The sequence below is a fragment of the Adiantum capillus-veneris genome, chromosome 18 (genome assembly GCF_014529385.1).
Source record: "Adiantum capillus-veneris isolate H3 chromosome 18, ASM1452938v2, whole genome shotgun sequence".
NCBI classification, from domain to species: domain Eukaryota; kingdom Viridiplantae; phylum Streptophyta; class Polypodiopsida; order Polypodiales; family Pteridaceae; genus Adiantum; species Adiantum capillus-veneris.
In genome coordinates, this window is record NC_140948.1 from 66730703 (window position 1) to 66745576 (window position 14874).

A 14874-nucleotide genomic window follows, 5' to 3' on the forward strand; every position below is an offset into this window, starting at 1 on the left:
TCCTATGATGTGTATAATTTTGTCATTGTATTACTTTTTTCAATTCACTTTCATTGAGATACTTTTGTCAGTTTTTCATCTTTATTCTGAAAAATTTATGTTCAATATGGTTGATGGGGTGGCAGGGCAATGAATGCCCTGCCACCCAAATTCATTGCCTTGCCACCCAATTTTTTTTAAATCTCGAGCATTGAATCATACTTGTTAATCATGTGTATGTGTGTGTGGCTATAAAGACAAAAATGGTCGGACCTTCCTCTTGAGGCCTTTTTCAGAGCCATTTTCTAAAGTGGACAAAGATTTGTTTGTTGAACTTCATTTAAGAAAGTCAAAGGAGATGATGGCACGCTCTTAACTGCACCCTTTCCATCTATCTCCGACGACAAGCAATTCGACCACTACCGCTATCAAGGCTAGCCACCAAGCACACGAAGTCGCCCAAAGTTGGAGCAGGACTCTACAATCCCCAGATGCTCATAGCACCCTCATGACCAATGTTCATTGATACCCCCTCACTCGGCCAACCCGCTTCCACCTTCGCCGCTGCAGCAGCTCAGAACCCTGCCTTACAAGCCTCACCCTATTGCTGCCCAGTTCACCCTGCTACATCATTAGCATCGGACACATGCATGCTACATACTCACTAGGTTTCTCGAATCTCAACCCCTACTTTCTACGATCTCCAAACATTGCATCATCTGTAATTGTCCAGTGCCGCTGGCCCTCAACATTGCCCGCAGCTGCAACTGACCAAGGCACCCTCGTCACCTTATCGACATCCTCCCTTGTCAACATCTGCAGTTAGTCATTATTCGCCATTTCTTTTTTAGCATTAAGAAATTTAAAATAAAAAGGGCCCATTCCCACCTAGCTTTCAAAACTGTTTGGAGCTTTAAATCTCTCATCCCAGCCTAGATATTGTCCCATGACCTTGCCAAGTTTTGCATAAGCTAAAATTCAACGCATATCTTCAAAGTTTTATTTGGAGCATCTACCTTGTTAACCGCCCTCGCACACCGAAAGCGTCAAGGATCAATACAGACTTCATACTCAAGGCTTCACAAAAACTTTTTTAAATATTGCAAAAATCAAAAGCAATTCAGCTTCCGGTGTCTCTATCATTTGTGGAGAGGTGCTTCTCGCTAAGAGAAGAGTGACTTCACATTTGGTCAAGCTTTCAAACTTCACATCAATAGTGTCAACACCAAGCACACCCAAGGAGTCCAAGCTTCCCGTCGTCCCGAGCCTAAAGTGCTTTTTCCATGTTTTGTGAAGAGGTGTTCCACTGTAGTGGAAGGTGACTTCACACTTGATTAAAGCATTGTAACTCATTGCATATCAGTATACACATTCACACAAGGACTAGACACTACCCCATATGTGGGTAAGACCTTCCTCTCACCGCACACAGCAGTGCACCATCATGGTAGAAAAGAGGATCGACAAATTCAACGGCCTTGGCTTTCACACGTGGCAAGGGAAAACTAAAGGCTACTTAATGCGAAAACAATTATGGTCTGTCATTAAGCTAGTAAGTGACAATGATAGAGTCAAAACACGACAAAGCTTAGCACAATTTGCAGCTAAAGATGAGCAAGCACTTAAAAATCTACTCCCATCCCTTGATGATAACTTTGTGCATTATTTAGAGGATTGGACCACTACACAGGAAGCATGGATAACCTTAGAGAAGCATTTTGGTGCTATTGCCAAGCATGCTAAAATTGCATTAAAAATGCAACTTTATGGATTGCTTATGGATCCTAGAGAAGATGTGTCATCTCCAGTCTCAATAGGCTCAAAAGTATTTGCACATAGTTGACATACATTAAATGCCCTGTAGATAATGAAGACCAAATTGTTGTGCTTCTCACCAGATGTAGATTTTGGCCAAATTGTAACAATGCTTAAAGAGAAAGACCCAATCCCCAAAATAGAAGATGTAATAAACTCTCTTTAAGAGCACGAAAAGAAACTCAAAGGCACTCAAAAATAGTTAAATGGTGCTTATGTAGCCTCATCCAACTGCTACAACCACAATCACAAAAGGAACTTAAAGTGCACACATTATGGATAAACAAATCACCTTTCAAAGGATAGCTATGAAATCAACCCTTGTTGCATTTGTGGCAAAAACAACCATGCTACAAAGTATTGCAGACTCAATAATAAATCTTCACAGGTTAGCAATCACAAATAGAATTTCAAAGAATTAAATAAAATCCAAAATCAACCTTGCCACCTCTGGAGATTTTGACGAAGATAACGATAACAATATTGGCTTGGTTTATGATGATGTATTGTGAGAATTCTCTCAATTGTACCTTACCCTCTATTTGTGCCAAGGGAGGCTTGTGTGTGCCTACACCCCGATGTTTTGTATGCCTACACCCTTTGTGTCTAGGGGAGGCAACTTTGTGTTCAAGGGGAGGCTTGTGAATTGTGTGCCTCACCCTAGTGTGTTTTGAGGGGAGGATTGTGTGAGTGATATGCAACCAAAACCCAGATAGGGGAGGATTGCTGGGATGCGAGGTTTTGTTGCATCTCTTGTGTGAACAATCTCTTCCACCTAGAAAAGTGTCATGTGTCAATAACCCATGTGAAGAACCCCTTACCACCCATGTGTAAAGAAAAGCCACGTTTGTGCATAGGCAGCCACATCTTGTGCTCATGTGTCTAAAGGCTGTCTCTTTTGTATAAGCCTATATAAAGTCACATTCTGCTTAATAAAATACAAGTTTTATCATTTGCAATTATATCCTATTGTATTGTGTAATAGTTTCTCTCTCTAGCTCTACACTAACCTCTCCAAAGCATGTCATTAGCCATGAATGGCACACTAACCTATCCACCTTAACCCTACAATTTTGATGTCAGTCAGGTCTTCATTCTTTATGTGATCACAAAGTATATTCATTGCACTTAACATGTTAATTGGTGCACATTGTGGCACTTTGTTCCCCTCAAGGGTTACCCAAGTTGTTCCTCTATTTCTCTAGGTGTCTATGGCTGCTACTAGGTGTACCCAATCAATGTTGCTCAACTTAGCCATTCGAGGTAAGACATTTGTATAAGGAGAGTCCTTCCCAATGTTTGTCTCTTTCTTATAGGTATAACAATACTGTAGTGGGACTGAGTGAATCGTGGTGTCAAATCAATTTTCAATTATACATCTGTTTCCTAAATGATGCACTCAACCATTTACAAGGTCAACTCAAATGGTGGAGTCTTAGAATTGTAAGTAGATGTGGTTTTTAGACCAGTCATGCACCATTTTTGCTTCCCTCATGAAAATATGTCCTAACATCATCTCATATGACATAGGATGCTTGTAGAAATTCATAACAATGAAGCCATGCGTTATCTTGTGTCCAAGGACCTTGATCTTAAGATCTTTGAGCATTCCAATAGGTTTTGCGATAGTTCCATTGGCCATTTTGACCACTATGTTTGTGACTTCAAAGTGAGGTCTTCCCATAAATTTTCAATAGTTTTTAGTTACAATGTTGACCCCGGCACCACCATCAAGGATTCCCTTCGCAATTAATCCTTTGGTAGTGATTGGTAGGGTTGCATTAGATTCATCACCTTCAAAGTATTGTCCCAACTTGTTATGAAGAAGAGAGCGTTCATTTAGTGTGGGTTGTGGATCCAAGAATTCCTCCTCACTTATAATTTTTTTGGGCCTAACCATCTACGCAAATGTGGTAGCTCGATTTTTAGTTCTCTATTGAAAAATACCCAAAGAGCTAGGAATAACTTGGGATCTCTGTTCATTTGAACATGACAGTTGTTCCAACTTCAAAAGCCATGGCATTCGTTGATTGGGCAATAGTTAAAGGCACTTTTTAAAATTCTATTTTGTGAGACATAAGACTAGGGAAGATGGTCCTCTCAAATAGATAATTTGTATGCCCAGTTTGCCATTTCTTGCACTCACTTTCTTCCTGGATGATACTAGGTATGGATAACAGTTTGTGGTCTTTGTGAGGTTAAGGTTGCATGGGAAACATTGTGTGTGTAATCTTGATCTTCCTAGGTTTTGACTCTATTTCCCTTTAAATCTCCTCTACAAAACTCCTTAAATGCTTGACTTGCTCAATCTCCTCTACAGGGTTTGGGTAAGTCCCAATCTTCTTTGTGGTCTCCTAGGGTTTTGTCCCTTTTGTGTTCTCTTTGTGGTTCTTGTTCGGTTTGGTTAGCTTTGAAGAGACTCGTTGAATCGATTGTGGTATGGGTGTGGTTTCCGTATGCCCTCTCCTAATGGTGTCCTTGCTTGACTTCCTATGATGGTGATCTCCATTGGAATTTTCCCTCATGTTGGTTGTCTTAGTTTCCATGGTCTTGATTGAATCTGAATCATCTTCAAGGTCATTCATATACACAAGGTCATCACCGGTCCCTATGTTAGTCTTTGATGAATTTGTAGCTTTTAGCAATCTCTTCCTTCCTTTAGTCTTCTTCCTTGCTTGGAAATTGATGTGGCATCTCTCGATATAATTTCAATTTCGGAGCATCGACTATGTGAGTACGTTTACTGGTACCACATGTGTAGTTTGTGGTCCCCCATTTGTAATCTCAATTAAGTTCAATGGTGTGATATTTGGTGCATTTGGATTATTAGGACATTGGCCAATCAAATGATCTATGCCACAATGATTACACATAAGTATTGCCAATGTACATGTGCTCCCTTGACTTGTTTGCACTGGTGTAGCATTCCTTTGTATTCTAATAGGACACCACATGATGTGGTCCACCACATTTGTAGCATTGAAGAGGTTGGAAGTCATGTTGATGTTTTGGCCTCTTGCTACAAGAGCAACTATTTGATATACATGCATGACTTGTCCCCAAGGTTCCTCCATGTAGAACTAGGGACACTCCTCATGCGTATCAACTCCATAGGCAATACCAAAATCTATGCCATCCTCACACTCCATATAAGTACTAGATGGCTCACAACCTACTTGGTTTACAGCGGCAACTCTTGAATGAGGAGGTTGCATTCCTAGCACTAGAGGTAGTGATTGTTGTGCGCGTGTAGTGCGTGTACGGAGTGTGTGCAAGAGAGGGGGAGAAGAGAACGGGGAAGGGGATGAAGCACAGTGCACAGCAGGGAGTTTGGGTTAGTGGAGAGGAAAGTGAGAGAGTAGTCAACTCTCTCCCTTTCTCTCCCTATATTCATTTAGGTGAAATTATAAATAAGGGCGGTTTCCCATGGCCACCTGGCCTACACCCCAACAACCTCCCACTTGAAGGTCACGGTGGCCAATAGTGGCATTAGTATAGTTAGTCTATACAAAGTTGATGAAGCATTTCCGAGGCTTCATCCTACACCCATAAGTTCTATACAATGTGTAAATCGCTCCGAGGCTAGGCTCTTTGTGAGAGCATCTGCGGGGTTGTCGTTAATGTGAACCTTGACAAGCTTGATACGCTTGCCAGCCAATGCATCTCGTATGACGTGGTATCTGACCTCTATGTGTTTCGACTTTGAGTGAAACACCGGATTCTTTGCCAAAGCAATGGCACTCTGACTATCACAATGTAGTACTGGAACCTCGTGAATGCCCAAATCTCCCACTAGACGAGCCAACCATATGGCTTTCTTGCTGGCGTCAGACGCAACAACATATTCTGTCTCAGTGGTACATGAAGACCTGAAATCTTGGAGACACGATCTCCAAGAGATAGTTGCTCCAGCAAACATGAACACATAGCCAGATGTGGATCTTCTACGATCCACGCAACCCGCATAATCCGCATCCGTGTAACCTACAATAGATGCATCACTGTTTCCGAAGCGTAAACACTTGCTAGCTGTACCTTTCAAATATCTGAGGATTTTCTTCACTGCTTCCCAATGCTTCTTGCCAGGGTTTTCCATGTACCTACTAACCACTCCCACTGCATGTGCAATGTCTGGTCTTGTGGCTACCATAGCGTACATCAAACTGCCAACTGCTGAAGAATATGGCACTTTCGCCATTTCCTCTTTCTCAACCACTGTCTTGGGAGAGTCTTCCTTGCTAAGTTTGGAGTATGCTTGCATTGGGGTATTCAATGACTTCCCCCATTGCATACTAAAACGTTGCAAGACTTTGTGAATGTACTTTTCTTGAGATAATTCAAGAATTCCACATTGTCTGTCTCTCTTGATGTGCATACCAAGAAAGTGATTGGCATCTCCCAAATCCTTCATGGAAAACTGAGTGCTTAGCATCTTTTTCAACTGATTGATCTCATCAATTGATTTGCCTGCGATAAGCATATCATCTACATACAAGATCAAGATGATTAAAGAACCATCGTTCAATCTTTTTGTGTATAAGCAGTGATCCTCTTGACTTCTTATGTAACCCTGAGATTGCATGAATTTGTCGAATTTTTGATACCATTGCTTTGAACCTTGCTTGAGGGCATAGAGTGCCTTTTTAAGTCTACAAACCAATTCTGTCCTCGTTGGTTTTTGGGTTTCACATACGAATCCCTCTGGTTATTTCATGTAGACATCTTCATCTAGATCTCCGTGAAGAAATGCTGTGTTCACATCCATTTGGACAAGTTCCATGTCTTGGATAGCAACCAAGCCAAGCACGGTGCGAAGTGTAGTCATCTTGACTACACTACTAGAGAGAAAATCTTGCGATCAAGAAACGGTAAGCAAGCGTGCGAGACGACTCCAAATATAAAAGGATAAAAGCGATGAGACGTTGAAGTACCATAAAGTAGAATGGTTAACGAGGGCATTAAGGGGTGATTAGGTAACAAGGGGGTGGGACACCAAACGCGTTTCACTCATAATGAGCTCATCAGTGGTGTGGGTTTAGATACAAATGGAGGGGGTGAGCAAGGATTTATAGAGGGGCAATTTGAGGTGGGATGTCTTTTTGGGGGGAAAAAAAGGGAAGTTAATGGCAATGTACTCAAGTACATAGGGAATGAGTAAGGTAGAAGGGGTGGTACTTGCTTTAATGGTAAGAGGTAGACAAGTTGTACCCAAAGACTTTAATTTCTTGCAGAGAATGGTGAGAGTGTGATTAGATGCCAAAAATTAAAGGGGGGGGGGGGGGGGGGGGGGGTATGATTTGATGCCAACCAATGTAGGGGGGAGAATTTAAGCGAGCGAGCAAACGATGCATTTGGTAAGCGAGGCTTTGCAAAAACGGGAGAAAGACAGGGGATCATTGGATATGAGTTAAAGAGGGTCTGCCAAAACTGTGGGGAGTATAGAGAGCTATATTAGGGTGGGGAAAGCAATTTGTGAGGATTTGATGGAGAAAGGCAAAAATAGGAGGGAAGAAGTTAAGTGATAGCGTGGAAGGTAGGTACCAACCACTACTTCCCACTATGAGCAAGACCATCATAGAGGGCTACTACAACAAGGGTTAGGGTGTTCATCGGGGTGGTGCAAGGCATGTACAAGGAGTTTATGGATGCTGGGCCCCGAAGTCCAACAAATGGTGGGTCTAGGTAGGTGTGAGAGTGTGTGGTTTCATTGGCAAGCCCGAGCAATGGGGTTACTGATACAGTGAGAGGGTAATAGCCTTCTTGTGGAAGGCGTGAAAGGTAGCTTGAAGGTCATGGGAGGTGTTTTCTTAAGTCGGAGTGATGGTTCCAAGAGGGAAGTACGGATCTGATAAGTGACTTTGTTGAACACATTATGCAAAAACCCTTGTGGGTAGCCTTTTGTCCTAAGGCGTTTGTAGAAGAGGCTGCAGATAATGAGGTAGCCATCCAAGGAGCTTTCCCTAATGATATATCTTTTGAGTTCATTGATGATGAAGGACACTTTTTGATGCGTAGGGTGCCAAGAGATCCAAGGGATGTAGTTATAGGCGTTTAGGGGTTTTTGGTGGCAATGGGAGTCCAACAGGCTTGAGGAGGCAAAATGGTACCTTTATAAAATTCTATGTCGAGGATAGTGGCGTGGTAGGGAGAAATGTGGCTTGAGATTTTAATGTGTTCTTGAAGTGGTTTCCCATAATCTTTCAAAAGAGAGGTGAGGGAAGTCAAAGAGCCAACCCATAAACCAAAGGCATCGTCTACATAGCGTTTGAAGTAAAGAAGGTTGGGATTGTGCAAAAGAGAGGAAGAGGCTTCTAAATGGCAAAGAAAAAGACATGCATACACTACCGCAAGATTGGAACCCATAGCCGTGCCCTTAACTTGCTTCCAAAACTTTCCTTTGAAGGTAATGTAGTGGTGCGATAAGATGAGAGCCGCCAGAGAGAGGATAAAGCGTGTTTTAGGGGGGTCGAAATGGGTAGCTATGGAGGCTTTGAGGGCTAAGAGTCCTTGGTTGATAGGGATACTGGGATATAGAGCCTCAACATCAAAAGTGAAAAGGAGGGTATTGGGTGGGAGGGGGAGATTGTTAAGGTCTTGGATGAGGGTGAGAGAGTTTTTAAGGTTTTTCTTATACGTGAGGAGGATAGGGAAAAGTACAAAGTGAAGACATATGGAGGCTTTTTCAAAAATATAGCCTTTGTAGGAGCAAATAGGCCGTGTGACAAGGGAGGGTTTGTGGAGCTTTGGGATGAAGTAGATGGGGCATGGTTTAAGCTGCTTGTTAAGGGGTGAGAGGATGAAGTTACGTTCTAATGTCGGTAATGCCGAAAATTGGATGGAAAGGGAGGAGAGGAGGGAGGCAATAAAGGGAAAGGGGATGGTAGCGCAAGGCTCATAAGTGGAGGTATCATTGAGGTGGGTGGGGGCATTACTTTCATACCAATCCAAGGGTAAGATGGCCAAGCCCAAGTTCTTGTCCGCGGGTTTTATTACAATTGAAGGGTCCAATTTGAGGCTACATAAGGCTTGTGCGACAAATCGGGGAGGCTTTGAAGGTGGGAAGAAATTAGAGTAGAGAAGGCAGCTAAGGTTAAGAAAGTTATTGTGTAAGATTAGATTGAGAGCGGGGTTTTCAAAAGGGGGTTTCCAAAAAGGATTAGGTATCTTGAAAGGGGAAGGTAGAGGGGTTGGATGATCCTTGAAAAAAAGTTTTAGGTTGAGAATTCTTGCCATGACGCCATGTGCCTTAAGAAGTGAAGAGGGGGAAGGATTAGGAGGGGGGGGGGGATGTACTTTAAACCTAAAGCTAGGCACCACTTTTTCGGGAGAGAGAGTACCTTAGGCGTAAGGTTGTGTACTTTAAAATTAGAAACCCCATTATCAAATGAAAAGGCTTTAAGATTACCAAAAAGGAGAAGCTTGTAGCCATGAGGGTTTGTGAGGGGTAGCCAAAACTTTCTTCTCACTCGCCCTTTGGAGGTTGGGGGTTCAAGGTATTCTTTGTCAAAAGGTATTGTAGAGGCGGTGTTGGAGATCCAAAGGTTAGGGAGGAGGGGGGGCTTGGAGAAGAAAAGATGAACCCATGTGGTGGGGTGTTGTAGCCCTAGTCCCTCCTCCCTTTCACTTTTCCCGAGTGCTTTGAGTTGTAGTGGGAGGTGTGATGTTGAGATGAGGCTTTCTTGAGGGAGGAGGAGGAAACCGGCGGTAGAGCGGGGTGGGAAGTGGTGGGGTGTTGGGGGCTACGAGGTTTAAGAGGGTAGGCCAGATTGATAGGTGTGTTGAGTTTGTGGACAAAGTTGGGTTTTTTCGTGCAAGGAGAAGAGTCTTTATGGGGAGATTCTAAAGGTCGTTTATAGGTTAAGGCTTGAGATGGTTTAGAAGCTAAGGATTGATGTTTTGATGGGAAGGGGGTGGGGTGGATAAAGGGTCTAGGGGATTGGAAGGGTTTTTTGGAAGGGGGGTAGAAGGTTCTATGTGGAGATAAGAAAGCTTTTTTGGAAGGGGGATGGGGCTTGTTTGGTAAAGGGGGGGGAGGGAAAGCGAGGTTTAGTGTGATTTGAACTTAAGTGCTCCGTTACCACTTGCTCCACAAGCTCTTTAATAGTTTGCTCTTGAGGGAGAGAAAGGACTTCTTCTTCCAAGGAATTGATGGATCTTTTACGTGCATGTATGGTATCTTCCTCCTTAGTAGCATTAAGATGGGCATTCAAAATGTAAGTTTGGATTTCGAAGAGGAAGAGGTTGAGAGAGTGGGTTTTCCATTCTGTAAGCTTGAGACTCCAATCTTCTTTTGACAATAGGGGGATGGAAATTAAGAGCAACCTATTGTTGAGATCATTGAAGCGCTCTTCAACAAGAGAGTGGTACCCATCCAAATAAGATTGGAGGTTATTTATGAGTATAGTTTGTGCTTGGATAAGAGCTTGCGTGGAATTAAGTTGAAATTGTATGGTGAGTGAAGCGAGCTTGGCATTGAGAAGAGCTTGGGCTTGGGAATCGTCAATGGTAAGCTTTGGAGGTTTGATACAAAGGCTTTTGGGAGCTTTTTGGTTACGGATTAACTCGTTGAGTTGTGCAAGGAAACCTTTAGCTCTTCCTAGCTTGCCATGTAGTTTCTTGAATTCTAAGATGGAATTGGAGAGAATTACCTCGAAATCAACAGGCTTCTTGAGTTGTGGTGGTGTTGCCGAAATGGTGGGGAGGTAGGATGAAGTAGCAACCTTCTTGCGGTTATCCAAACGTTTTTTGACAACCTGGGGTAAGGCTAAGGTGGGGGACAAAGTCGCATTCACATGGTTGTGGTCCAAGCTATTTTTGGCCAAGACTAAAGAGAAGTCGAAGGAATCCTCGGGGAGCTTTTTCAACTCCTCCGTGATGTGTTCGTAGTGATCCAAAGCATGTGGGTTTCCGGGTAGCGAGGCCATGTTAGTTGTGGGAGAGTGCGTTGGTGGCACAAGAGTTGAAGAGGATTCTGCCAAGAGGACGGTGGTGGCCGAGACGAAGCCGGGGAGAGGTGGTGCTGCCAAGACCGTTGGAGTCGTATCCAAAGCAAGGGTTGTAGGAGTTATTTTTTGGGCCCCATGGTTATCCATGGCAAGGGTTTGAGTTTGAGTCCAAACTCCCCTTCGTGCAAAAGTGTGGAGTGTGTTGCCTACAAATAACACTTAGTGTTGCCTTGGAAACAATTCAACACTACAACCCGATTAACCCAATTAACCATCAAAAAATAAGGCAATGACTTTAGAGCTTAACTTGCTGGAGGTGCCATAGAGAAGATTGTGAGTGAGGAGACAATTAAAAAGTTATAGAGTAGTTTCAGGTTAGGTTAGGTGTTAGCAGGCTAAACTAACCAGCCGTTAAAGCCAGACCCGAAGGAGTTACGAAGCTGAAGTGGCTTCAATAGTTGGTCTTTGATGAAGATGCTGCATCCTACAACGCCAGCTGTTGAGGTGGCAGGTTGGGGACACAAAAGTGTGCGTGAGGTTTCGGCTAACAAGGCTAGATGCTGAAATTGCATGGCCTCCCAAGCTGTGCAGGAAGGTAGAGCCGGGTAATGATGGCAATCATTTTCAGTAGGACGACGGAGGTGGGCCGACAACGACGGGGGCTGAGTCACGGTGGCCAATAGTGGCATTAGTATAGTTAGTCTATACAAAGTTGATGAAGCATTTCCGAGGCTTCATCCTACACCCATAAGTTCTATACAATGTGTAAATCGCTCCGAGGCTAGGCTCTTTGAGAGAGCATCTGCGGGGTTGTCGTTAATGTGAACCTTGACAAGCTTGATACGCTTGCCAGCCAATGCATCTCGTATGACATGGTATCTGACCTCTATGTGTTTCGACTTTGAGTGAAACACCGGATTCTTTGCCAAAGCAATGGCACTCTGACTATCACAATGTAGTACTGGAACCTCGTGAATGCCCAAATCTCCCACTAGACGAGCCAACCATATGGCTTTCTTGCTGGCGTCAGACGCAACAACATATTCTGCCTCAGTGGTACATGAAGACCTGAAATCTTGGAGACACGATCTCCAAGAGATAGCTGCTCCAGCAAACATGAACACATAGCCAGATGTGGATCTTTTACGATCCACGCAACCCGCATAATCCGCATCCGTGTAACCTACAATAGATGCATCACTGTTTCCGAAGCGTAAACACTTGCTAGTTGTACCTTTCAAATATCTGAGGATTTTCTTCACTGCTTCCCAATGCTTCTTGCCAAGGTTTTCCATGTACCTACTAACCACTCCCACTGCATGTGCAATGTCTGGTCTTGTGGCTACCATAGCGTACATCAAACTGCCAACTGCTGAAGAATATGGCACTTTCGCCATTTCCTCTTTCTCAACCACTGTCTTGGGAGAGTCTTCCTTGCTAAGTTTGGAGTATGCTTGCATTGGGGTATTCAATGACTTCCCCCATTGCATACTAAAACGTTGCAAGACTTTGTGAATGTACTTTTCTTGAGATAATTCAAGAATTCCACATTGTCTGTCTCTCTTGATGTGCATACCAAGAAAGTGATTGGCATCTCCCAAATCCTTCATGGAAAACTGAGTGCTTAGCATCTTTTTCAACTGATTGATCTCATCAATTGATTTGCCTGCGATAAGCATATCATCTACATACAAGATCAAGATGATTAAAGAACCATCGTTCAATCTTTTTGTGTATAAGCAGTGATCCTCTTGACTTCTTATGTAACCCTGAGATTGCATGAATTTGTTGAATTTTTGATACCATTGCCTTGAACCTTGCTTGAGGCCATAGAGTGCCTTTTTAAGTCTACAAACCAATTCTGTCCTCGTTGGTTTTTGGGTTTCACATACGAATCCCTATGGTTGTTTCATGTAGACATCTTCATCTAGACCTTCGTGAAGAAATGCTGTGTTCACATCCATTTGGACAAGTTCCATGTCTTGGATAGCAACCAAGCCAAGCACGGTGCGAAGTGTAGTCATCTTGACTACACTACTGGAGAGAAAATCTCATCAAAATCCACACCTTTTTGTTGCTTGAAACCCTTGGCAACTAGACAAGCCTTGTATCTAGGCTCGGGATCTTTCGCTGCATACTTCTTCTTGTATACCCACTTGCAAGGTAAAGCATTTTTGCATTCTAGTAATTCAACCAAATCCCATGTCTCATTAGCCACAATCGAATTGTATTCTGATTGCATAGCCTGCTCCAGCTCCCAGTTAACGCTATCCTCCATTTGTATAGCTTCTTTATAGCAGGTTGGCTCTCCAATGTCAGTGACCAAAATGTGGTGTATACCCGGCTCAAACCGCTCGTGCGCACGTGATACTCTCTCAGAGTGTCTTAGTGCCTGACTGCTTGACTCTGCTCTCTCCGGAGCAATAGTAGTATCTTGCACTTGAGGAGTAGGTGCAACACTACTAGACTGAGTTGGTTCGGAGGCTACATCCTCAAAATGAACACGTCTGTACTCAACATCTTTGATGGGCTTCTTGTGCATTTTTGATTCATTGAAAATCACATGTGAGCTACGGATGAGTTTGTTTGATTCTGGGTGCCAGGGACGATATCCCATCTCTCCATTTGCACCATAGCCAATAAAAATGCATTTGTGTGATCTGGGATCTAACTTTGGACGAAGTTCTTTGGGCACATGTACATATGCCTCACATCCAAATACACGTAAATGCTCATAGCTTGGCCTTTTGCCAGTCCATAATTCCTCTGGAATTTTGAAATTCAAAGGAGAACTAGGTGACCTGTTGATGATGTGAACTGCTGTTAGAACAGCTTCCCCCCAAAACTCTCTAGTAAGCTTCGCCATAGACATCATAGAGACAACTCGCTCTTGAATCGTACAATCCATTCTTTCAGCTATCCCATTTTGTGCAGGTGTGTATGGAGCAGTAAACTGCCACTGAATGCCTCTTCTATAGCACAAATCCTTGAACTCTATGGAGACGTATTCTCCACCATTGTCCATGCGAAAAGCTTTGAGCTTTTTTCCTGATTGGTTCTCAACCATGGCGAGGAATTTTTGGAATGTCGAAAAGACTTCTTCCTTACGTTTAAGGAAATACACCCACACCTTTCTGGTAGAATCATCTATGAACGTGAGAAAGTAGTTCGCCCCCCCTAGAGTTTTATGTGGCATTGGACCACACAAATCACTGTGCTCCAAGTCTAGAGGTTCGGCTAGTTTCTTATTCAATGGCGAAGATGTCAATCTAGTCTGTTTGCAATATAGACAATGCTCACACAATGGAAATTCCATCTAATCTAACACAGGTAAGTAGCCAAAACGCTGAAGTGTTTTCATTCCCTTTTGGCTAATATGCCCTAGCCGGCTATGCCACAACTCAGGAGACGGCAGCTCGGCAACATAGATAGAGTGTTCGTCGACACTCGAAACAAACAAAGAGTACATGGATCCATTTTTATTACCTTTTATCATGATAAGGTTGTTCTTGCGGATCATCCAAGAACGATTACCAAAAACTGTAGTGTAGCCAAGATCATCCAATTGCCCTATAGAAAGCAAGCTTTTCGTAAGCTTGGGTACATGTCTGAAATTCTGTAGCACAAAAGTAGTGCCATTATGCATCTGAAGTTTCATATCACCAATGCCAATAATGTCAATCTCATAGGAATCACCAAGCTTGACTATTCCATGCATGGATGCATAAGAGGAAAACCACTCTCTATGCGGTGTGACATGAAAACTTGCACCAGAATCAAGGATCCAATTCTGTGCATAACCCTCATCCTGTGCAACCAAAGCATCTGGAGTGAGATCTGAAGTGAAAATGAGAACATCTGAGGCATCTGCTGTCACCTCGGCATGAATCTCTGTGGGCATAATGAGCATCACTGGAGGAGGAGCATCCTCTACTGAAGTGGTAGGTATGGGAGACTCAACAATATTGAGCTCCTCAATCTTGACTGTACTTTTGCCTTTTCCAGAATTATCCTTTTGCATGTTTTTCTGATCTCTTAGAAAGCTGCGACAATCCTTTTTGTAATGACCCTTCTTGTGGCAATAGTAACACTCGACATTTCTGGCATTGCGGTCTCTACTTTGGTTCCTGTGTCT

General features: G+C 43.2%; 1 protein-coding gene across 1 annotated transcript; it reads right to left on the reverse strand.

Moving 5' to 3' along the window:
- Positions 1-666: 666 nt before the first annotated feature.
- On the reverse strand, positions 667-10886 carry LOC147435817 (uncharacterized). Its single transcript, XM_086487790.1, has 2 exons — positions 9873-10886; positions 667-795 (listed from the first exon to the last, which is right to left on the reverse strand). The coding sequence occupies exons 1-2, from the start codon at positions 10884-10886 to the stop codon at positions 667-669; spliced, it is 1143 nt and encodes a 380-aa protein (XP_086343916.1).
- Positions 10887-14874: the final 3988 nt, after the last annotated feature.

Bases quoted from the DNA above. Each gene is read 5' to 3' on its own strand.
- LOC147435817 (XM_086487790.1), bottom strand. From the start codon at position 10,886: ATGGATAACCATGGGGCCCAAAAAATAACTCCTACAACCCTTGCTTTG. The intron at 796-9,872 runs GTAACGGAGCAC...GACTAACTGCAG, and splicing joins AAGAGCTTGTGGAGCAAGTG to ATGTTGACAAGGGAGGATGT.